The 23522-nt window shown below is 36.9% G+C and overlaps 1 protein-coding gene across 2 annotated transcripts in view; it reads right to left on the bottom strand.

Moving 5' to 3' along the window:
• LOC150087875 (CCN family member 2-like) overlaps window positions 1–23522 on the bottom strand; it is a 40377-nt gene that overhangs the window by 3870 nt on the left and 12985 nt on the right. The window contains exons 2-4 of one of the 2 annotated variants that reach the window (XM_090370485.1): window positions 10876–11086; window positions 4882–5109; window positions 4368–4558 (exon numbers count right to left, since the gene is read on the bottom strand). In XM_090370485.1, coding sequence (XP_090226611.1) covers window positions 4368–4558; window positions 4882–5109; window positions 10876–11086 — 630 coding nt within the window. The remainder of the gene's footprint in view (window positions 1–4367; window positions 4559–4881; window positions 5110–10875; window positions 11087–23522) is intronic. The other variant, XM_090370486.1, reaches the window with a different exon arrangement.

The raw sequence follows: 23522 nt of genomic DNA, 5'->3' as shown, positions 1-23522 counted from the left end.
GTGGATGGTCGTGTGCGGATTTTGCGTCAACAACATGAGGCTCTTCATCCATCATGCATGTATCAAAAGTGCAGGCCGGTGGAAGCGGTTGTATGGTGTAGGGCATGTTTTACTGGCAGGAACTTGGACCCCTGGTGTATGTGGAACAACGTATCAGTGGTCTCCGCTATCGTCAACTGCTTGCTGACTGTGTACACCCCGCTGTTACACTTTTTCCCGAATGGCGATGGTGTCTTTCAAGATGACAATGCGCCGAGCCTTCGGGCACTTGTTGTGCGGGAATGGTTTCAGGAACACAGTTCTGACTTCCAGCATATCGATTGGCCTCCGAAGTCAGGCGATATCAATCCCATAGAGCACTTGTGGGACACTATGGAAAGGCATATCAGGCGTCTGGATACACCAATCACCTCCATACCTGCATTGCTGACCGCATTATACACAGCTTGATTGACCATACCTCCCGACATCTTGTTGAATCAATGCCACGTCGGATAGCTGCTGTACTGAGGGCAAAAGGATAACTTACGAAGTATTAGGTAGGTCGTCATAATTCAGTGATCACTTAGTGTGTATCATTGACAAGACCTCATGAGCTACTCTTGCAACCTGCCTGCACTGCTCAGAAAACTTCATATGTGACTGCACAATTACCACCAGGTCTTTTTCACTCTCCACTATCCTGAGTGTAGTACCGCCCAGTTGATATGTTACTCTGGGGTTACTGCTACCCATATGCAGTACGTTGCATTTGCCAATGTTAAAATTCAGTTGCCACCTCTCAACCCATCTGCTTAACATTTCCAGATCCTGTTGCACTAGCGTACCGTCCTTCCTCTCATTAACAACCCTATTAACTTTCGTATCGTCTGCAAACTTGGACATTAACCCTAATATACCTTCATTAATATCATCGATAAATACAGAAAACAACAATGGGCCACGGACTCCTGGGGGACACAACTAATAATATTAGTCCACGAAGAGCAGTGAACATTAATTATCACTGTCTATATTCTCCCACTCAACCATCTCTTTATTCATAGAAGCAACTTTCCCTTAATGCCATACTGCTCCAACTTGTACAGCAATCTTCCAGTGCAACAGTATCAAAAGCTTTCCTAAAATCCAAGTATATGATATCAAAATTATTTTTTTCACCCAGTTCCTTTGTGACCACATCGTAGTGTCCAATCAAATTGAACAAACAAGACTTCCCCTTAACAAACCCATGCTATGTCTGCATTATAACTGCAGTCTTGTCTAGAAGTTTTTTCAATACCAAACCTCAACCGTCATCTCTCAGCTCAATGCCCAATTTTTCTAGATCCCCCTGCAGCAGCACACAGTCATTACTGTCATTAACCACCCCCCCAACCTTCATATCATCCACAAACCCAGATATTAAGCTTGGCATACCCCATCAATATCATCAACAAACACAGAAAACAACAGTAGGCCCAGCCCGGAACCTTGAGGAAATTTACCGATAACACCAGTCCACGAAGAGCAGAATCCAACGACAACTCTCTGCACTCTCCCACCCAACCATCTGTCCATCCAGCTTCTGACACGATCAAACCACGTTTCAATGCTGCAGGTGCTTAATTTTAACCAAGTGTGTCTTTGAACTGTTTATTCCAAAACTGTTTAATGACACTTACAGATCAGATGCGTTCCAACTTCACAGTTTATAACCTTCACAGGTTGAAATGTAGGTTTCCCTACACTTCAACCTCTTCTCAACATAAAACAGGCAATTTTCGCGTACATCAAACCTTTTCAATATCGCTACCTCAAAAATAGAATTTGTATTAGAAAAATAATCTTTGCATTCGGCAATAATCCTGTCACATTAGTGAAGGGTAACCCCGCCAGGGTCCACCAAGCTTTTGCTTATTGACCTACTGTCAGCAATTTTCATAATCACTCTTTTTACTGGCTTTTCTTTCATTTTTAACTTATAAAAAAAGAGAAAGGTGTCTAAATAATATTTCAATTAATTTTAAAATTAAAAAATAATCTAACAAATAAATATAAATTCATTATAATTGCAAAAACAATATTTTATTTTTTGATTCAAATTTGAGGGGCGAACTGCTAATAAAGATATATTTTTCTTCCAATCCAAGTGACTCATGTTTAGCATATACTGAATTTTCTGTTAAAATAACTGCCATTAACACTTAATTTGTGATTAATATGTAAGCTATGAGAAACTTTCTCATGCCACGAAGAGAGAAATATTACAAATAGAGTGAAAATGAAAATTTAATTTGTACATTTATTTATTTACATTTATTTATTTATACATTTAGTTGCACAACTTAGCACTCCTACATTGGAGAAGTGCTTTTTATTTAGAGTAGTGTAATACCAAGGCAACTCGTGGTGAGGTGCCTTCGCAATATGGAAGCAATGCACTAAGTGGCAAACGAAATTTAACTTTGTTCAAAAAATGGCGACGTACAAATAATCAAAATATATAGAATTTTTTTGTATCTATAATGTACGTTTTTAAAACCAAATAAAAGTTACAATTAATTGAACTTCATGATTTCCGATAGATGGCATTACCTATTTCCATTATTGTTTTGATAATTATCTACTTTTATTTTTATAATAAAATTCAGGAAATCGTAGTTCAGCTCGCGGTAACTTGCGAGCTGAACGTGACTCGGGACACTAAACTGCAGGTCTACCGACTCGCTTTGTTTCGGTCTCATTCTGCCTCAAGCTATCGTGCGGTTAGGTTGTGTACAGAGTTTTTCTCTGATTTATGAATTGTGACTTTATTTATTAAATAATTTTGCAATCTTTACAATTTAAAATGGCATCAAGTCATAGAGGAGTTAAAAGAAAACGCGTGAACTTAAATGTGGCACAGAAATTAGAGCTAATTGAGAAATTAGAACAAGGTATCCGTATGTCGTAAATTAAAGGCCAAATTGCAACATAATTTTATATTGTACAGTACTGTACATTGTATTAAAGCTTTTTTTTACATTAAGAACAATAAAAAATGTCCCCCTCAGGTTACATTCGATTTAATGGACTTTCGACACCCCTTCTCCCCTCTTAGTCTGTTAAATCGAGGGTTTACTGTATTTTGTTTTAATTTCTTGGCAAAACTTGCCCAATCTTTTTTTTTCGTTCAAACGACTTCTTTGTAATTCCAAATCTCTTGAGAATTTAACTGAATGCAGCTTTCCAAACACACTGTGTTGCTCTTCCCAGAAATTCTAAATAACAAGTGACCCTATAAGAAAAATGTAGGACAGGGAAGGGGGAAGCAGGAGATGAAAAAAAAAATGCCTTAACTTTAGCAAATGTCTCTTAACAACCGCGTTTTCTTTGGAATGAGAGTACCACAAATCAAGTTTGGAAGAAAAGTTTGTGCACGGTACAAAGCAAATGTCTGCCTCTATTTGTGGCGTCTTGTATGCAACAGCAAAAAACAAAATGGAATCTCTCTCTCTCTCTCTAGATATTGTCTTCTCCTTCTGCAGTGGATGTTTGAACAAAAGGAACAGCTCTTTTATTCGTTTTTCTCTCATTGTTTGAAGGTGTTTAAGTCTCAGTTAATGTCAGTTCTGGAAAAAAATCGTCTCTCCAATGTGCACTTAAAATCCTAATGCTGTTTAGCCAGATTAACACCAAACTAATACTATTCGTTCAAATTACGCTTTTGACATAGAAATCGCAGAGAGGAACAAAGGATTATTACTGTCTTTCTTTTCTGCTGAACTGGTAGTAATTTTAACTTCTGTAGGGTAACTGAAAGAAATAAATATTTAAAAAATGCCGGATATTACAAAAAGACTGATTAAAAGGACAGTTTTCTTTTTTAGCGTAGAAGCTTACAAATAATTATTTTTTAATGATTCTGAATAAGGCCTGGAGATTTTCTTAAAGATTTGTCTGAAAGAAGATCTGTAGATTTTTTATAAGATTTATTCCCTGCTCTCCGTGTGGCTTTCAAACACATATATAAGAGGAATAAATGGAGGAAAATCAGTTCAGTGGATTGGAGCTGAACCATTATGCATATTTCCAGACAGGTAGGGAAGACACAGATAAGACAATGAATAGGATAAATATTTATTTTAAAATTATATTACTAAGAAAACTGATTTCAGCATATTTTATGCTGTTTGGATATGTGAAATATATCTTTATAAAGCACGCATTTTTCCACATAATTCTTGTTAAGTACAGCAAGGTGGAGGGGGCTTCCGAATAGGGGAAAACGAACATATTTTTAAGATGAACTCTTTCTATCATTTTTCTTTCTTATGAAAGATGGCTTTGAAAGAAGTTTAGCGATAAGTTTCTGAAGGAATAATAAATTATTTCTTTAAACTCACCCGCACCTGACGACTGATGGGTAAGAAGTCATTCATAGTGACTTCGCATGGCCGCATTTCACATATCCTGGTTTCATTTCGGATTTTGCATTCAGGATTGTCATTGGTCACTCTATTGGAAATTCCTACCCCGCATGTGGTTGAACAAGGCGTCCAGTCTGTAGAATACTTTTTGCAGTTTGGTTCTTTGTCTAAAGTGAATGAAAAAAAGCGATTTATTCATCATTGCAAATAACAATTTAGTCAAATTTTAAACAGATTTAGTTGTTAAAATATTTTAAATGATGCTGGATCTTCTTATTCATTTAGCCGTATACACAAGTTGATTTAAAATTCGAGTCCATATACATTAAACTCTTTAAATTCGGCGATCTTCTGGGATTGGGTTATACCAGATCTTTAAAGAGATATATACGCAGTGATTGAGTAATGTTTCTTTTAAATTAACATTTTAATAGTTTATAAAATCATTCAAATTTACTCAAATATACCGCTAGAAAAATTACTTGCTTACCACTCCACGTATCTGTTTCGCAGAGCCATTCTCTACAGCATGAACTATGGAATCGTACAAGTTTTGGATTATGACAGCTAGCAGATGGACGGATATTTTCATGAGGACATAGAGACACACATCCATAGGTACCATTCTGACATGTACACTGCGTACGGCAATCAATCTTAAATGTCTCCCCATCTCGGTAACTTTCCTTGGCAACCAGACAAGGTTTGGCTTGTTTAACTAGAAAAAGAAAGTGTATATATATATATATATTGGCGAACATCAAAATGTGGACGTTTTACAGTGATTGGTATTAACACAACAATCTGGATTAAAGAGTAAGATAAATTCACTAATTGACATTTTAAAACTTCAAAAGGAGAATGCAATATTTCGTGACCATTTGACTTTCAATTTCTCTCGAGATTTTAACGAGTTTCATTCAAAATATATGCAAACATATGATGTATAGAAAGGATGAATGGGGTTCACTTGGGGTTATCATTTGTATTCACTGCAATTCCGATGCTCTGTCACAGTTCCGCTACGGGGAAATATATTTCCTACAACCTATCCGGTTTTATCCCCAGAGAACAGATCGGTGGACCATTAATATACCATACCTTTCACGTTCATAAGCATAATAAATCAATTGCACATTCCCCCGCGTAGCCCGAATGCATTATCCTCTCCCCGTGTAGTTGGTATTAGTGATGAGGGACAATTGACCAGGGATTTGCTTGAGTAATGGCACGAACTTTCAATAATCCAGGGAAAGAGGGAGTTATAAATGATTGCAGAGTTAAGACAACGAATGATTTCTAATATTACGATATTTAATTATCTGTTTGCTAAATCTTTAGAAAGGTTCGGATAATGAAATCCACGATAGGGTTACTAACGTTCTTCAGTAAAATCAATTAAAGGAGATCTAAAAATAAGCTAGATTTATGACGACCTTGAGTGACATAAATATCGTGCTATATATGAATTATTACTAATTTTAAGAATGTTGAAGTGCTTTCCATTATCGTTAGATGGCGCTGAAAATCCATTAAATCGCTGATTATACAAGATTTTACTCCCTTGATACAAAGTTCGCAAGTTGATTCATTTCTGCGATGTTTACTGTTTATAATAGTAAATATTTATAGTCGATAATGCAGTGTTTGTAATTGTATTAGCAAGGTAAGCGTCACGTCTGAGTTTGTTGGCAGTTGTCTGCCAACGACAATTTGAAATTTATAAAACTATTTGTTCTAAGGAAGACTTAGTCATTAGAATTATGTCTGAAGTAGTTTGGTTATGGAATAATTTCATGAATATCATTTAATAAATTCGCATATATACATATTTAGAGTTAAATTTATATTCAAATGAAACAGCAAAAATTGCATTTGTGTATTTTTTTATCGCTTACAACTAAGAATTTCTTCAAATAAATGAATAAATGAATACAGTATTATACTGTATTCATATATACTATTTATATTATACTTTATAATGAGATATATATACTATATTATGAAAATTTTGGTATATTAATGAATAATGGGCATTTTTTGTATGTTATTGGTTATAAAAATATTACTTTTTTGCTTAATCATATGTATTCGTGTGTTAAGTAATATATTTGATTTCTGTTTCCATGAGAGAATTGTCATATTTCTTCCTAACTTTATCGATACTTCTCTGTATAAGAAAAGTGTACTGTGGGATAAATACCTTAGCAGGGGAATGCCTTTAATTATGCGAAGCTTTAATTTATTATGATTTAATTCAGGGATGGATAACCTGCAGGTGGAGATTTGTAACTGGAGCATTGTCCGTATTGGGTTATGGCCTCAGACCGTTTTCATGTAGCGCCTTAGAAAACTTTCCAAAATTCATGTTAAGCCTTTATTCCTTTATCTGTAAATTTGAGCAGCTTCTTTCCTAAATGAAATACTGTAAAATAAGTGATATAATTATCTCAGACAAGACATTGTTAGATAAGCTACTGAGATTAAAGTAGAGCAAGGCTCCAGGTGGAAGATGGTATACATTGCCTTACAATTAATATCCGATCTCCTGCCTTTAGACAAAAAAAAGAGCTTTTATTGTGCCATTTAATATATTTTGCTGAAACCTTTTATGACGGCCTTCAATCTTCGCGGCATACTCTCCACCAGTTTTTTTTATAAATGTCACGTGATATGTTCCTCCACTTGGCCTTTCACGCAGCCACCAGTTCGGCCTTGTTCTTTGGGCGACCTCGACGTGCACGTACCTGACAGTCCAGTACATCCCAAAGATGCTCGATAGGGTTCAGATCAGTACTCTGGGCTGACCAGTCCAACTTTTTCACACCCATGTCCTCAAACCCCTCTGTTACGACCCAAGCAGTATGGCATGGCACGTTATCTTGCTGATACAGGTGGGGGCCTACCCTGAGGTATTTCCACAATGTTGGAAGTGCATAATTGTCCAGGTGGCCCTGGTATTGCACAGCATTCATGGTGCATTCACGATAAGGCCTAATGGGCCCAAGTCAAACCATGAAAGGAGCCCCATACCATGACACTGCCGTACCAAACTTAATTGTTGGGAGGATACAATCAGGAAGGAAATGTTCTCCTGGCATTCGCCACACACAGGAATGGCCATCAGACTGGTAGAGTGCGAACCTCGACTCGTCTTTCCATACGACTGTTTTCCACTGCTCTACTGTCCAGGATTCGCGCTCCTTACACCATGTTAATTGGCGTCTAGCATTTGTGGAAGTGATCAATTCTGTTGAACTGTTGAGGTAATTCTGTTGAACGTATCGTCTTGCATGCCCACTCTTTCAATTGTCCGTTCGGAGCCGAGTCTGCATATTTATAACAGGTTCTGTGACGTGTTGCATGCATGGGACCTGTTTCCCCATCCATGGAGGAATGTCCGGATATTAATGGTAGGGCAATGTATATTCAGTTGTACTTAACAAGACTGCATTTGAATGTATCAAACAGTTAGGAATACTAATGAGAGCCTCACTGAACTCTGGGAAGATTCCCGACAAATGGAGAAGTGCTGATGTCTCCTCGATCCACAAAGTGGTGCCAAAGAGGAAGTAGATAACTATAGATCAGCCAGTTTGACTTCTCTTATAGCGAAAAATTATAGTCTATAGTTAAGGATGCTAATCAGGACCATTTGGACAAGAATGGAATCTCGATTAGATCCCAGCAGGGATTTCTTAACAGGACGTCATGCGTCATCAATCTGGTATATTGCTATGGTGTAATCATTAAGCACTTGGACGCAGGTAATAATTTTGATATCATCTATCTAGAATCTAGGAAAGCTTTCAATACAGACTATCGTAGGATGTTGCTATTTAAATTGGATGAAATTGGAATTGCAGGTAAGATTCTATGCTGGACTGCAGGCTGGCTAAAAGATAGGAGCAAACAGAGGGTTGTCATAAATCTTCAATTACACTAGCCAACAATTTTAAACGTTTTTTCGATAACATGAACGAAATCAACTGATGTTGACTAAATCGCATGTGCTGAAAATGAAAATGGAAGTAGAAAGTTCGTAGCACGTCACGTTTTCATGTTATGGCTTCGTGCTCCTTTTTCTCAAAAATTGTGAATTTTTACTAATCTAAATGTGTTTGACTACTTTTCTTGTAAATTAATTGCTTGAAATAGAAATGATGACCAGTAAACGTTCCAACTGGAAAAAAAATAACATATTTGCATTTAAGTAAGCAATTAACCCACAAAAGTGAAGGCAAAAATAGGAAATTATACTATTTACAGTTATCTTTCCCTCTTATGAGCAAAATGGTCCTTCCTTATCAGAAACCAGCAACAGTCACCCATCATTGCTGGACCCCATTGTCCTTGATACCTCTGCTCCATGGTGTGGATATCTTGGTGGAATCGTTCCCCCTGCTAATAACGTCCACTATTAGCTGTTCATCCGCTAATAACAGCGCTGAAGGATTCCCAAGCATCTACTTCAGTGGCGTTAAGTTTAATCCAAAGATTTCGTCCTTTAAAAGCCGCCTAATTTGTGGGCCTACGAATATACCCTCCCAGTTTGCATCACTAATTTTTGGAAACTAACTTTTCACGTATTCTAAACCTTCACTATTTTTGTCCAGAGCTTTTACAAAAAATTTAATGAGACTCAACTTAATGTGCAAAGGTGGGAGAAGCGCCACTTCAGGTTTCACTGAAAGCTTGCATTTGATGTTGAGTTTCCTGGGAACGTATTCTTCTCTGATGGGCCATTCCTTCACAGGAAACAACAATACATATTAAACTACCCTATAGTCCAAGCAACAAAGTGATTACTTTAAAATCACCACAGATTTTCCAACAATATTTCTTATAGTTTTAACTTTAAGGCATTTAATAGCAATGGCATGCTACCATAGGTTTTGTTCATGGCCACTGAATGAGCCACTGGGATCGATGTTTTGATATTATTATTGTGTAGCAAAACTGAGTTTAGAAGAATCAACGAATAATCTCCATTCTTCAGAATAGTGTTCAAACTCTAGTTCATCCAACAATCCGTTTACATCTTTACAGACACAAAGAGAACCTTACATTTTATAATAACCCGCTAACTTTTGATTTCTGTTTCTAAACGCAGAAATCCTCGTGGTTTTTGCCAGCAAATTCCACTGTTGCAACTTAGATCCTAATAGCTCAGCCTGTTTCTTTGAAAGATTTAAATCCCTAACCAAATCATTAACTTCACTTTGCTCAATTAAGTGTGGGGGTTTGTCATTTTCAGTAGTGTAACTAGGATCGGCAGAAGTTGAGGGGGCAGGTATGTGCTATAGCGACTCTTGCTCTTCTTCCAGGATAGTAATTTTGGGAACAGAAATCCTGGAGTCCCGTATAAGGGGAAGAGGAGCTACACATTGTTTAAGAATAAAAAGACTTGGGTGTTATGATCAAAATGACATGAAACTTTCCATGGAGTGTAAACAGGCCGATTAGGAAGGTACGTAGTTCATGATTTGTAGAATCTTTGCTAGTAGTGAGAAGGACGTTATTGTCTTTCTTTATAAGACGAAGGTTAGATCGCTTTGGGCTATTATATTAAGGGCTGGAAACGCGCCTAAGAAGGTATAGAACTTCTGGAGAGGGTTTAGAGAAGGCCGACCAAGTTGGTGACGAGTGTTAAGCGATGCACATATTAAAGAATGGCCTAGAAGATGTGGACTGAAAAGATTGACAACTACACATATATAGGGAGATCTCATTGAGAATGAAGGGATTGAGTAAAATGAATGATGAAGATCCATTCTCCCTCGTGAGTGAGACCCGAATTAGGAAACACAAATATAAAATACCATGGAATAACAGAAGTCTGGATCTCATGATTTCACCTATAAGTATCGGGTTGTCCAACGCTGGAATAAGTTCCCTCTCAATGTGGCAATAAGTCTGGATAAATTTAATGCGGAACTGGACGGTTATCTTCATAAAAGTATGAATATTCAGGCTTTTTTTTGGCTGAAAAAGGTTTGCTTACATTATTTGGTTTTACTAAAACTAATATTAATACTTAAAATCGAAGATAATAGATCATAACCTCAGAAATAAATTACGAATTGCTTCAAAAAGCATTCGGCCAAATATTGATACTTATTTGAGAAATGTCCAAGTCACAAACTCACACAAATACATTCTGTTTTTGGTTCACTTCTCATCATTTTATATGTTTTAATAATTGTTTGTTTTAATAATTGCAGTTACGATTTAACAACTCCTTGAATGAAGAATATACATAGTATAAATATAAAATTAAAATGCTGTATAATAAAGAATCTATCGTATAGTTATGCAGTATACATATTGTTCATCATTGAAATTTTCATCCACCCCACAGCTGAACAGACGTTGCTTGTCCTTCATTTAAAGGAATAAGAAAGAGATGATTAACGAAATAAGAAATTAACAGGAGGCAAAAAAGAGATTATTATTAAAGTAAATTAATCACTTAATACGCTACCTCTGCAAGTCCCTGATTTAAAAAGAGGAGATGGATAAAAACATTCCAATTGTCTTCTAGTATCGCATGTCTGTATTCTATCACATATTTCCCCCTGTTGGCGAGCACATATTAAACAGCAGCCACATCCATCTGTTACTAAGGAAACTCCTTCTGGGCAGAAAATGTTTTCTTGGAAACACTGACAAGGATATGAACATTGACCTCGTATCTAAAAGAAAGAAAGAAAGGAGGAAAAAACTTTCAGTTTATTATAAAATGTAACTGAGAGCAATGATCCTGTTTTGTTATTCATGCAGATATGTGAGACCACTCCTCTTATTGTTCATCTTAAAGGAGAAGAAGAAATATTTAAATAAAAAGAAACAAAGCAAGAAGAAATGATAGAGAAAATTGGAAAGTGGAATTCCATAGCTGGAGAATAAAAAACAAGTTAGATAAGAGTCTTCATGATGCTGTTTATGACGATATTTGTTTATCTGTCAATACTAATTAAGGTTATTATACTTTTTTAACTAAAATATCAAACTGAATACTAATTAAGGTGTGCATTTTGCTAATACATAGGTAACCGCTTCTCTACTTTTCCATCGTAAATCAGAATACACGAAAACGCAAATAATTGATTAAGAAAGTGAAACACAAATATCTCTGAAATCTTTTACAAAATGTGACTTTTAGCTTCAGATAGAAATTTCACTCGCTTTTAATGGCCTTAAAGAAGAAAACTCTTTAAATCGGATTTTTCCAATCAAAGTATAATTTTTTAACTTGGGAAAATCTCATTAAGGATTGTGTGTCTGATGTGAAACGAATTGAGTTTAATCAAGGCTAAATGAAGAAAAGAATATTAAAGGTTTTCTATTTTTAAAACTCTTTGAAGTCGACGTAAACAAGTAGAATGGAATCTTCCATTAGTTTATCGTAACAGACTTTTAACAAAAGAACAAAGAACTGAGTGTATAACATGAAAATTCAGACACTGACTTATTTATAGCTCGCAAATCTGATTTCAATCAGGGATAGAAAGGAAATAAAAGCAAAAGAAAGCAAGTTAAGGAAAAATGGAAAAATAATTTACAATACCTCATTAACCAGAGTATTTTAACATTTAGGATGGATAAAGATATTCATATGCACTGTACTAATGAGAGATATGGGGGAGGGATCATTGATTTCGTTAAATGTTTTGAAATCCTTATAATGGGTAAAATTTAGTTCGTTTTGAATTAACACCAAGTACGTTACCCTGTGAAGCTTTAGTGGTAATGTCTGTTTTATATCAAGAAGAAAACATTTTCTGTTATTGATACGACGTTGGCTAATGCTGATCTGTAGACAAAAAGCTTCTTTATGTTCAAATATATTCGAAAGAATAGTCTAAATTGCTTGTTGATACCAAAGAAACAAAGAAATCTTAGTTCAGCGACCCTTCTTGGAACCTATAAATACATAAGGGAGAATTTGTTTCATATGTATTCGAGGGCTGAGAATTGCCTTTGCAATCTCATCTCAGAGCGATTAGGGTGTTGTGTGTGGCACGAAACACAAGTTTCTGGGGAGGTTAAGTGCTGCAATGTAATTAGTTTGGCTCTTCTGACAGCTGTCGTGATGGCAGGAGAGGTATCTCCTGCTCAGAACTTCTGGATATAGTAATGAGTTCTCCACAAGATTCGCTTCATTATAAATCGCAATATACTTAGCAAATGTTCACGTTGACGTGCTCTCCAACAAACAGATTTGAATGCGTGGTAACGTCTACAGGTAGAAATTTGCTACTTAAAATTTTAAGCTAACAAGTCGTAGTTCCCGTTAATTTCAACAACCACACCAGCTTTGTCCTAAATAAGCAAAAAATTTTCATGACAGATCCAGGTTGAATAAAGGAAAAACTTTGGCCAAAAAAGTTGTTGTCCTGTCTTTTAATTGTGTGTTCAAAAACAGGTTTGTTTGTTTTTGGGAATCAAAATGGGGAAACCTGGCCCTCAAGAGGAGGGTGTGGCTTACACTAGGTTGAATTCTGTTCGATTATTTCCAAGATTAGAACTAGCAATCAGTTCCTAATATTGTTTGCATGTACAACATTACAAGACGTCGATTGAGTTCCTGGTGCTGATCTTCAGGTGAATATATAGCATCTCCTTATGATATCTCTGGCTCTGAAAGGGCCTGACTGCGATAGTTGGCTGGTGCATTATTAAGCATCAGCAGTTCCTGGTACTGCCTTCATGTACAACATTACAAGGCGTTATTGCAGTTCCTGTTGCCGTCTTTGTCATGAATATAGCACCTGCTCACGACAGCTTTCCTGTGCAGTTCCTGGCGCTGTGCAGAAGCTTCTCGTGCTTATTGTACTTGTAGTGACCATGGATATGACATCCGTTCATAATAGCTTTTGTCCGATTTCTGAAACGGTGTGGAAATCTCTTTAGTCCATTGTGTTCCTAGTGGCTCCAAAGAACTGAATGTATATGACTTTGTAAAACAATTCTTCTGAATCTGTGGAACATCGTACGTTTCCGGGTCTTCTAATAGTTTTGTGTTCTGCAATAGTGTCACCTGGAGTTATAGCCCAATTTTCGCTATTATGATTAATGAATATTGTCCTTACGTTACGGTGAGCTGACCATTGGTTCTGGCCAAGTCTGTATTGTCATACTTCGCGGTAAGTTATCTAAGGGGATCTTGACATATTGTGCTGGTTGGGTTATTTTATTAGGTGCGTGCTGCGCCTGCTATCTGGTCGGGCTCGTTTTAAGAGAAAAAGGGGCTGCAGTAGTGGGGTTAATCACCAAGGAGAATTTCCTTTGCTTTGTCTGGTAGGTGTCTGACTTGGCTCAATTGACGTAGTTTGGACATGTTCTACAATTTAGATAAGAAGGTTTGTGCTCTGCTGATTGAAACTTTGCTGATTAGCCACATCTTCAGGCATTAACACCTGCCTTTATGTCTAAGTTAGTGATATCTAGGTAATGGCATCCGTAGCCGAGTGGTCAGGGGCCGGAGTGCAGTAGCACATGCTCTTTGAGTAGACCGGGGTTCAAGCCTCTGACTGCCAAATACGGTCGATCTACCAACCTGCACTGGACAATATGGCAGATTATGGTCCATTTTCCACCACATGAATTATTGAGGAGGCCATCCTGTAGTGGATTGATAATGGCTGCTACTTACCTTTTTTTTTTTAATATGTCTGGGTGACTATTATTCCCTTGTTTAATGACTTTGATATCTAGTGTGATTTGATACTTACTGTGACTAGCAGCCTATTCTGATCAAACAGAGGAACCCTTCTAACTATTGGAGGGTTCCTCCGTTTGATCCTACTCCTCTCTTCTATTCTTTCTTACCTCTCCAGCTCCCAGACTTCTCCTTCTATAGCCTTTTAATTTTATCCTTATCTTTTGCCCTTGGTTAGTGCAACAGGTGATAGTAGATCCTGGCGGCCTCCACTTGGCGAGGATGGGGGTGGGACGTGGTGACCAGGTGTTGGTACTTCCCATCTATTAAGAGCCAGCTACCGGCCGACAACATAACAACACACCATATCACTACATTTACACACACAACATACAAATGGGCGGTTTTGGCATAAGCTTCTACACAAGATGTACAACGGAAGCTAATGGGGGAACCCTGGGATCCGCCTCAACAACACATGAATATTCCCCTGCGACTAGCAGCCAGACTTCGATGGTGGCTGTACCCATGTTTTCCATCCTTAATGACTTTGACATCTGATGTGATTTTAATGTGACTACCAGCTGAACTGTAATGATGGCTGTAGCTATGTTTGCTTATTCATGTAACAAATATGGAGTACATTATCAGCATCTTTATAGAGGGCATCTGAATCTCATCAGTATATATTATGTGAACTGCAGATAGTAGATTTGTGGCCCAGTTCCAAGTGCCAGGGATGGTAAACACCTAGGGGCAGTCACTGCCCTCTAGCTAGGCTAAGTGGCCAGTCACACAACCCAACTCAACACTACACTGATTGGCCTTTACATGTTGTTGACATCACATCATACACAACGGAATTGCCAAGGTTTGGTTGGCGCCGCACCACGAAATAAATAAATATATATATTTATTTATATAAAAGCTGCAGAAAATCACAGAGAAAATATGTGTATGTTACTCCAAATTTGGTAAAAAGACATGCTTTTCTTATGCAATTAAAGCAATGAACAAAAATAACTACAAATTTATTCAGAATGAATAAATGTCTTCCGCTCTGCCACGGCCATCTGCTCTTATTAGAAACGGCTGTAGGAACATGTGTTACATTCCTACAACGTGTGCTAATAATATGCAAATTTTATGCGTCTGACGGCACACTAAAAAAAACTGCATAAAATCAAACTAGAAATAATGCAGTTAATCTAATGCTTTACTAAGCAGCATATTTCGTTCTGCAGTAATGCTTACAAGCTACTACAGTTATTCAAATGTAAAAATAACTGAACGCTTTACCGACATACATCCGAAATTAATCTAATTAACCTTAACGATTTAAGGTCACTTTAATTTAAGCACTGACGTCAGCAACGATATTTATCGCTATAGAGAGAGAAACAGAAGATAAACGAGGAGCAGAGATAGTTGAAACCACTCGTTGCAATTACAGAATTGCCAAATTAACTATCGCCATCGTGATCTAATGAGCAATTCACCAATCATTTCCAATTGATGTAATGCAATACGATAAGAGCTGAAGGGCAAATGGAGTCCCAATGGTAGCATTAAACAGGTTCATCGAACGAGCCATAAATTAATGAAGATTAATTCAAATTAAAATTAAATCTTTATTTAAAATTATAAATAACATTACCCCAATTTATTTTATCCAAAGTTTAATGCTTGAAAAGATCGATCCTGACTTCTTTTTTTTTGGTAAGAAATATATTCGGGGAACTGTTAGAAGTGCTCAACTTTTCTTTGTCCACTTGAAGTGATAAAAGGAACGTTGTACTCTTTTTCGGTCGAATCTTTCGTTTCATTCTCCGAATGAAATTCCATGCAAGGTCTTGTGCATGGTGATGTACGACTAGTGGTATGCATACCTACCGAAATGATTGACAAATACGCAATTATCAGGTGGATTCCTTTTCATTCGGCAGGCAAGAGCGCACTCAGCATTTCTAACGCAATTAGATTTAAAGAAATTTTAAGACCTCCGGATTTTCTTCAGCAGACTGGCACGTGGAGTGTTTTCTTGAGTGACACATACTTCAAATTGAAGTGCGTGCAGAAATTTCTACCCGTTACCAGCAACTTTAGGATTAGGTGACGCTGAATAAAGGACATTTGCTGACGGTTGAAGTATACAGAATTATTACTTATAATCGGTAGAAAAATGGGAACTGTTAACTGCAAATTCAAATATAAAGCAAAAATTTAAAAAAATCGAATCTCTAAAGGCTGTTTCCGAATTGGTATTCTCTTTCAGATGCATGCGCTAAAGAGAATTCTTATATCCGCCAGATTTACCCTTACTGCAGGTTCTTTCAGTGACGAATACATTATGGAAAACGCTTATATCCTTCGCATTTACCGTCCCTGAACGATGATGATTTGCGGAAAATTATTACGACTAAAAGAGGGCAATAACAAAAAAAAATCCACCCATATTTTGGGACAATATTTCTAACTCATTGTGCTTTTATAGTTTCATTTTTATATTTAATTTTATTATATTTTTAAATTGGCTATTATAGTTATTTTAAAATATATATATAAATATATTTAATTAGAAAAATAAATATTATTAATAAAAAAAACTGTTCCATGCGCTCTCCTACGTATGATAGGCTGCTTATCAGAGATGAGTAGCATTTCGGAGTTGGCTTATCACTTATAGTAAAACGGAAACGGAAGGTGAAGAAGAATGACGCATGCGTAATGAATGTACTTTTGTAGATGGCAACCATCAGAATTACCAGTCACGGCAATGAATTACAAACCTATTGGAAAAAGAAATAGAGGAGGTCCCAGAAAGAGATAAATCGAACAGAATGACATATACACGTCACTGGCGTGACGTGTATATGTCATTCTACTTATTTTTGGTACATGATGTGTATATGTTTATGTGCATGTTTATACATGACGTTTATATGTCTTTCTACTCATTTTTTGGTTAAAATGGATATAAAACATAGCTGCATATGTTGTACAATTCTTGGGTGTACGAAACCAGGATTTTATTAACAGAATCATATAGAAAAACCTAATTTTAGTGCATTATTTTTAGTTAAAAAATTTGTCTAAGAAGAGAAAACCTTTTAATAATATTTGTTCTGTTGGCTTTTTAAATAGTTCTAGAAAAGGATCTTTGAAAAACTAGTTGAAGATACAAAGCTATATAGAGGATCTGAGATGGAAACGGACTATCATTTTGCATTAAGCAATTAAAAATAATGATAATAAAACCGTTGGTTAAACTTTACAAGATATTTCTCATGCTAACATGATTTTAGGTGAAGAAAAATTTAAGAAAACTTTAGTGTATTCTCTAAAAGAGGTATATTTGGAGATTAAAAGGTCTGTAATGACAAGAAATGTGTGTAAGGAGCAGAGAAACAATCTTGGAAAGATTAAAATGTGAAACAAAAACAGAAAATAAGTATCAAGAAGGTTGAAAATGTTTTGGAATTTAGTTAAAAATCTTGGAACATGTCGAAAAAACGTAATTAAGTCAAAGATGAATGAGTATCATAGAGGAATTTCATTGCTAGGTGTACCACTTTCTTTTTCTCCCTACTGGATAACAGATAACGATATTGAAAAGATCGGTGCCTATGTAAACTGCATGATTGTAAATGGTGGTGTAAGAAAAGAACGGTTTTTTTATAGCAAAGGCCAGTTAATTTGCCCTTCTGTGGAAAGGACCTCATGGGATTTTAAAATCGACCAAATAAACCCTCGGAAAATTAAAGCTGCACATTTGAGGCGTAGTTTCTGTTTTTATCTAATCAGTGTGCTATTTAATTAATGAAGATGTGTTTCCACAATACTTCTAAAATTTCTTCAGGTTTATTTATAGAATGCAGTTTATGACGTCGATATCAAAGTAAAAATCGAAGTTTTAAATCAAATTAAGTTTTTAAAATTACTCCAAAGAGCAATTCACAGCTACAATTACAAAGTATGTTCCAGAAAGCAAAATATGAATACAAAACGTTGAATGGTAATCATAATTACGTTGAGTGGGCTTGTTTAGGTTAGATGTGTTAATTAAAATTCTCAAAACAGAAAAATATAAAGTTTGTGATTTAGTAACATGTTTATGATCTGTTTTTGCGGCCCAAAGGATTCAAAATGCATAGAGAATACAATGGTCTTAATTCTCACAACAGTACAAACTTGCCTTTGAACTCGTGGCCCCGGTATTGCACATCTTTCAAACACATAGCTTTCTATAGATTAACTGGCCATTTGCTTAATAGATGAGTCTGTTATGACAGCCTGTTTCAGGACTATCTTGTCCTTCAACAGATCGTGTCTAGTGACAACACGCAGACAAAACAGTTTTAAACAAGTTGTAAGATGTGAGTTGTAATGCGGTTTACGAAACCAATATTCAAAGTTGTAACATAGTTAAAGCTATCTGCTGAAAGTAGTGCAATACCAGGCAACTTATTACATAGGCAAGTTTGTTCTGCTCTGAGATTAATCTCTTACAGTTTTGTCAGCGAAAGATAATCAGGACAAGGACAAAAGACAACATATCAACAACATGCTACTGTTAATGTAGTTTTACAGTGGGCGCAGAGAAATTTCTAATTTAATTTAAGTATTACAGAGCAAAACAGTTTCCAGGATTCGTTGTCCCTTCTCCTCAGTGGTGAGCACCACTGAGGAGAAGGGAGTCTTCTCTCATGAAAAGCTGCAGAAAGGTGTTTGATTCTGAGGGCCTCTGCCATTTCGGTGGTCGTAAGTGCAGATGGTAACCGAAATTTCCAAGTTGTCCATTTCGACAGCCACCATTTCCTGGATTAAAGGCACTTAAGGTGGGATGAAACTGTGGATGTCCAAATCTCTCTGGCATATAAAACTGATGAGTAAACATGAGTGATGATGCATCTGCAGCCCACGGAGTGGTCCTGCAAATGAATGAGTTGCTCAGAATCCAGGTCAGCCTGCAAAATTTAGTAATTGCACGTATTATGCAATTAGCGTTCCTCTTGCTGTCACCACACGAAAAAACGAATTTTCGGGTGGTGCCAACCCTCGCCGGAAACCGACTAACTCGGTCAAGGTGCAGAAAAAAAAAACACAAAATGACTCCTGTCTTGAAACGCATTGAAACCCACGCCTTTTCCACTTTCTATGAAGGAAGGGAGGCTCAACCGAAGTAATCGGTTATCTGAACTGTTCAATACTCAGCTATTTTGAATCATCAGCATTCCACTATATTTAGGTACTTAATGTTCAAACTTAAAATTATATCGAATTATTAATTTATTCAAGTGGTTCTTGACAAAAGCTTGGGGAAGTCAATTAGTAGGTTACAAAGTAATTTAAAAAAGAAGCAAGCAAAGGAAAACGATGTCATATTATGGTTACCCGAGAACAACCTCATCCACTAATTTATTAAGCTCATAAATTACGGGCATTCTCCAGTCGGTTTGCCTGTTTTTCTGGACAAAAACCCCGAGTTCGTGGTGAAAGAAACGTTGCTATCTTCGCCTGAGACCGATGAACTCAGCCATGGATTAAAAAACCAATCAGAGTTCCTTGCGTCATTGAGAGAATTCGAACCCATCCTTTTCCACTCGGTGAGGAGAGAGGAATATTATAACTACTGTACTACATGCGAAGACAAAGCGAGCAGTAAACTGAATATAGCTTTCCTTTTCAACATGATCCCCATAAATATCTGTAACCTTTCCTATCGCTTTTTTCAAATTCTGGTAAACCGTTGAACAAAACGACGTCCGTTACTCTTAACAACTAGTGGCGCATATCATTTTCAACTTCCCCATCATCAGAAATATTTTCCCAACAAATTGCAAGGGATAGGTAAACACTGAGGGGAAGATGATCAAGTAGTTCTACGGGCTACCCTCCCACCCCAAATATTTATGGTCCCTTGGGTTACAAGCGCTGTATGCGGTCCTGAGTTGTCATGCAACAGCAGCACTCCATGTCTTAAGAGTCTAGGTCGTTTTCTGCGGTGTGTCTGTTATTTCAGAATATGATCCATCATTCACGCTATCTCCAGGTGTTAGCAAAATGTACAAGAAGGGAGCCTCATCGCTAAATATTCCAACATATTCTACTAGAAGAAATTTATTGCTAAAACCTACATTCAACATTCGCCAGTCCACGCCAGTGCCTTGCTCCATTGCCGAACTCCGGGGTGTCCTTCTGGAACGTTCCATTTCATGAAGATGGTAGGCGCACCTAATAAAGTGGCCACTCAATGTAGTTCCATATAAAACCGATATGGCATCGATTGCTATCACCATATTGTATATGTTTGTTACTTAGTGACTCCTCGTGTTATATTTATAGTTTGAAAGTAAATCGGTATAAATCTACGTGTGCTGTTTATGTGAGAAAGGGAGAGAGAAAGAGTAAATAATTCCTTTCTTTTCATTACCTTCAATCCATTTATCAAGTCATTTTCTCTTTTCTCCTCATCCTTGTTTTATTTTTTATTCTTATCTCGCTTTCATCTACATCTCATTCATTCTTTATTTCGCAGTTGTTACTTCATTATCTCTCTATCTTGCCCTTATCTATCTCTTGCCGTCATTTTCCACTTTCAATCGTTCATATGTCGTTGCGATTCTAATTATCTCTGCTACTTTCTGTTCTTCCTGCCCATCCATTTCGAACCTCACCTTCGTTTCTTGCCATGTGCTGATCTCTGTATCAAGGTAGGAGGATCTTTGAAAGACAATCATTTAAGGGCAGGCAGAGTCTGTGTGACAGAATCATATTTAACGGGCAGCAGAGGATCCTGCGAAGCATTCGGAAGACATCTCATTCCATGGCTGACAAGTCATTTCATTAATTATGGTCAAATGTTGCTTTCTTCAGTAGGAGAAGCACACTTAGGAGAAACGCTTTTTCCGCTATCAGGTAATTTATCTAAAGGGAATTATCGCAGTGCCTTCTTCAAGTAATCGCATTTAATAAATAGAAGAGGCTTAAAAGGTAATAAAAATAGTCTGATGAATCAAAAGCTGGATGCCAGGCGTGTAACAAGTTGATTAGAGTTGGAGACCGACGCTAGCGCAAGATGGATATCAGGCTACGTTTCATCATTCCCTCGGGATGAAGATTCGCATCAATTTATAGGTTTCAGTCTACCAGCACTGCCTTCTCGTGAATCATGCCGAATAAAGTTACTTTGAACTGGTTCTTTTATTGGTCCTTTCGATTCTTTGTGAAATGTACAGATAATATTTCTTCTACACTACATGACCAAAAGCATTCGGCCACCTCTCCTACCCCGCGAATATTGTTAGTGTGTCAGAAGTTCCCCACTCATGTGCATCTGCTTCCAATAAAAATCTAGTACAGCTGTTTGTGAAACAGTACGTTAGAAGCAATTATAGGTCGCGGATCGGAACTTACTTTCAACTTGGGACAGTGACTGAATATGAAAGCAACTTATGTTTTCTCCCAAAATCCGGCGCACTATGGCCACGGATGCCGATGCGCCTAATAAATCCCCAAACAAACAATCCCAAAATCCACTATGGACGATCTTATTCAAAGACTGAACGCTATAGGTGCGATCTCAACGAAAAATAAGTTTTGGATGACTCACAAATTGACAGAACTTGTTTGTGGCTATTTTTTTTGTGGCTAACACATGTCCTTTGCCCAAAAACAGAGGGCACAGGAACATCGGTCAATACATCAACTAGCTTAACGAACTGCATAATTTGGTTTCAATGCCAAGCTGTGCATAAGCCCGATATTATGGTTTCCAGTGAGAAACTCCATTTGAGGTGATGTTCCAGACATTGACGAACTGGAGAACAGTGGCAAAAGGTGATTTGGAGCGACGAATCTCGTTATTCAGTGTTTCATGTCGATGGACTTGTTTACGTATGGAGATTGACCGGAGAATATTTCCTGTCGGAGAGTTCCACCTCGACCATGAAGATTGGTGGATGCGGTTTGATGATATGGGACTGTTCCAGTTGATTCGGACTTAGTTCGTTCGTAGTAGTGCTTGAAACCATGAAATCCATGATTAATGCGGAAATTTTGGACAATTATGTACTGCGTACATTGTGACATTGCAAAAAAATCCCATTTGATAGAGTGCGAGGATAGCATATGATCGGTTTGTGGGCAATAGAGTCGAACCTTAACCCTGTTTAAGCCTGCGAGGAAAATGGAGTGCAGGATTAGGCTGGGGGAAAAACAGCCTTCTTCCAAATCGGTTTTGGCAGCTGCTTTGCACGAGTGGAGGAGAATTTCAGTTGCAAAAATTGCCAAACTAGGACTATTAACACAGGTTTTCAAATCTTCAAGTTCTTCGTGATAGTATAGTGGCTTCCTCACTTATCACTCGTTTGGAGAAGTGCGGGTTCGAATCCCGGCTATTTATTTTAAATATTAATAATTTTATATTTCATTTGTGACGTCACAACTTCCGATATTTCTTCTTCTTGCCCATAAGCGTGAATTGATGCGTATAACTGGTACCTTGGATCAGTGAGCTTGTATAAAGTTTCTGTTTCCTAGTGTTAAATTAAATTATAATTTTTATCTAATTTCTTTCTTGAATACGTTGAGTTTTCATTTATAAAAACAGTTTTGTAAATTTACATTCTGATAAATTCTTCCTCCAAGATTTCAATTTCAGTGCACAAAAAAAAAGAGATAATCAATAAAAACATTATTTAGCTGAAAATAGGAGATAGTTATTACCTGAAAACGTTGGTAAATAATAAAAGGAAGATTAAAAAATCATTTCGTATCGAAAATAAATTACATTTCATGTAATACAACAAATACGCCTAGAAAAACATTTAATAAAAAAAGGTTGTTCGCAATATTTCGATGTAATGGAGAAAAGGAATTTGTTTATTTACAAAAATCTACGTGATTTTATTGAACAACAAAAAAATTCAATTACCGGATTTTATTACAGTGTAATTCTCTTAGTTTGTTTTATTCGGGATTTTGTAAGTTGTCAACATTTCAGCAAAACGAAATCTCCAGTTTTCAGCAAAGCCCTGATAAAGTGGTGGGGGCGAGGAGGAAAGAATAAATAGAACGAATAGCAAATACAAACCAACAACTAAAATGCAAAACGACGCATGGCGTGATGCAGATAGCGACACATTCGTAATGAGTTAGCGAAGTTGCTTTTAAAGTACGCTATAAACTGGCTTTAAGTCTTCCATTTTGGAGGGGTGGTTTAGTGTGATGACGTCATGTTTAATGAAAAACCCACGGGGATGGTTTCTTCATTTCTCTTCTCCCCATGTTTTAGTTGCATTACTGAATGCAGAGGTTGGCAAATCAATAGTCGGATTGTCCTGAATAATTATGGTTATATACGTGTGTGCTGTCATATTTAATCTTTTTATCTTTCCACCGTAAGAGTTCTTTCTGGTGTACATTCTAGAAAATATCTGCAAGATGCATTTTGCTACTCAGATTTG

This window comes from Mastigoproctus giganteus, chromosome 3 (genome assembly GCF_048544385.1).
Source record: "Mastigoproctus giganteus isolate SK-2022 chromosome 3, ASM4854438v1, whole genome shotgun sequence".
Classification (NCBI taxonomy): Eukaryota; Metazoa; Arthropoda; class Arachnida; order Uropygi; family Thelyphonidae; genus Mastigoproctus; species Mastigoproctus giganteus.
Note: the sequence above shows the minus strand (reverse complement) of the source record. Positions and strands in the feature narration are given on the sequence as shown.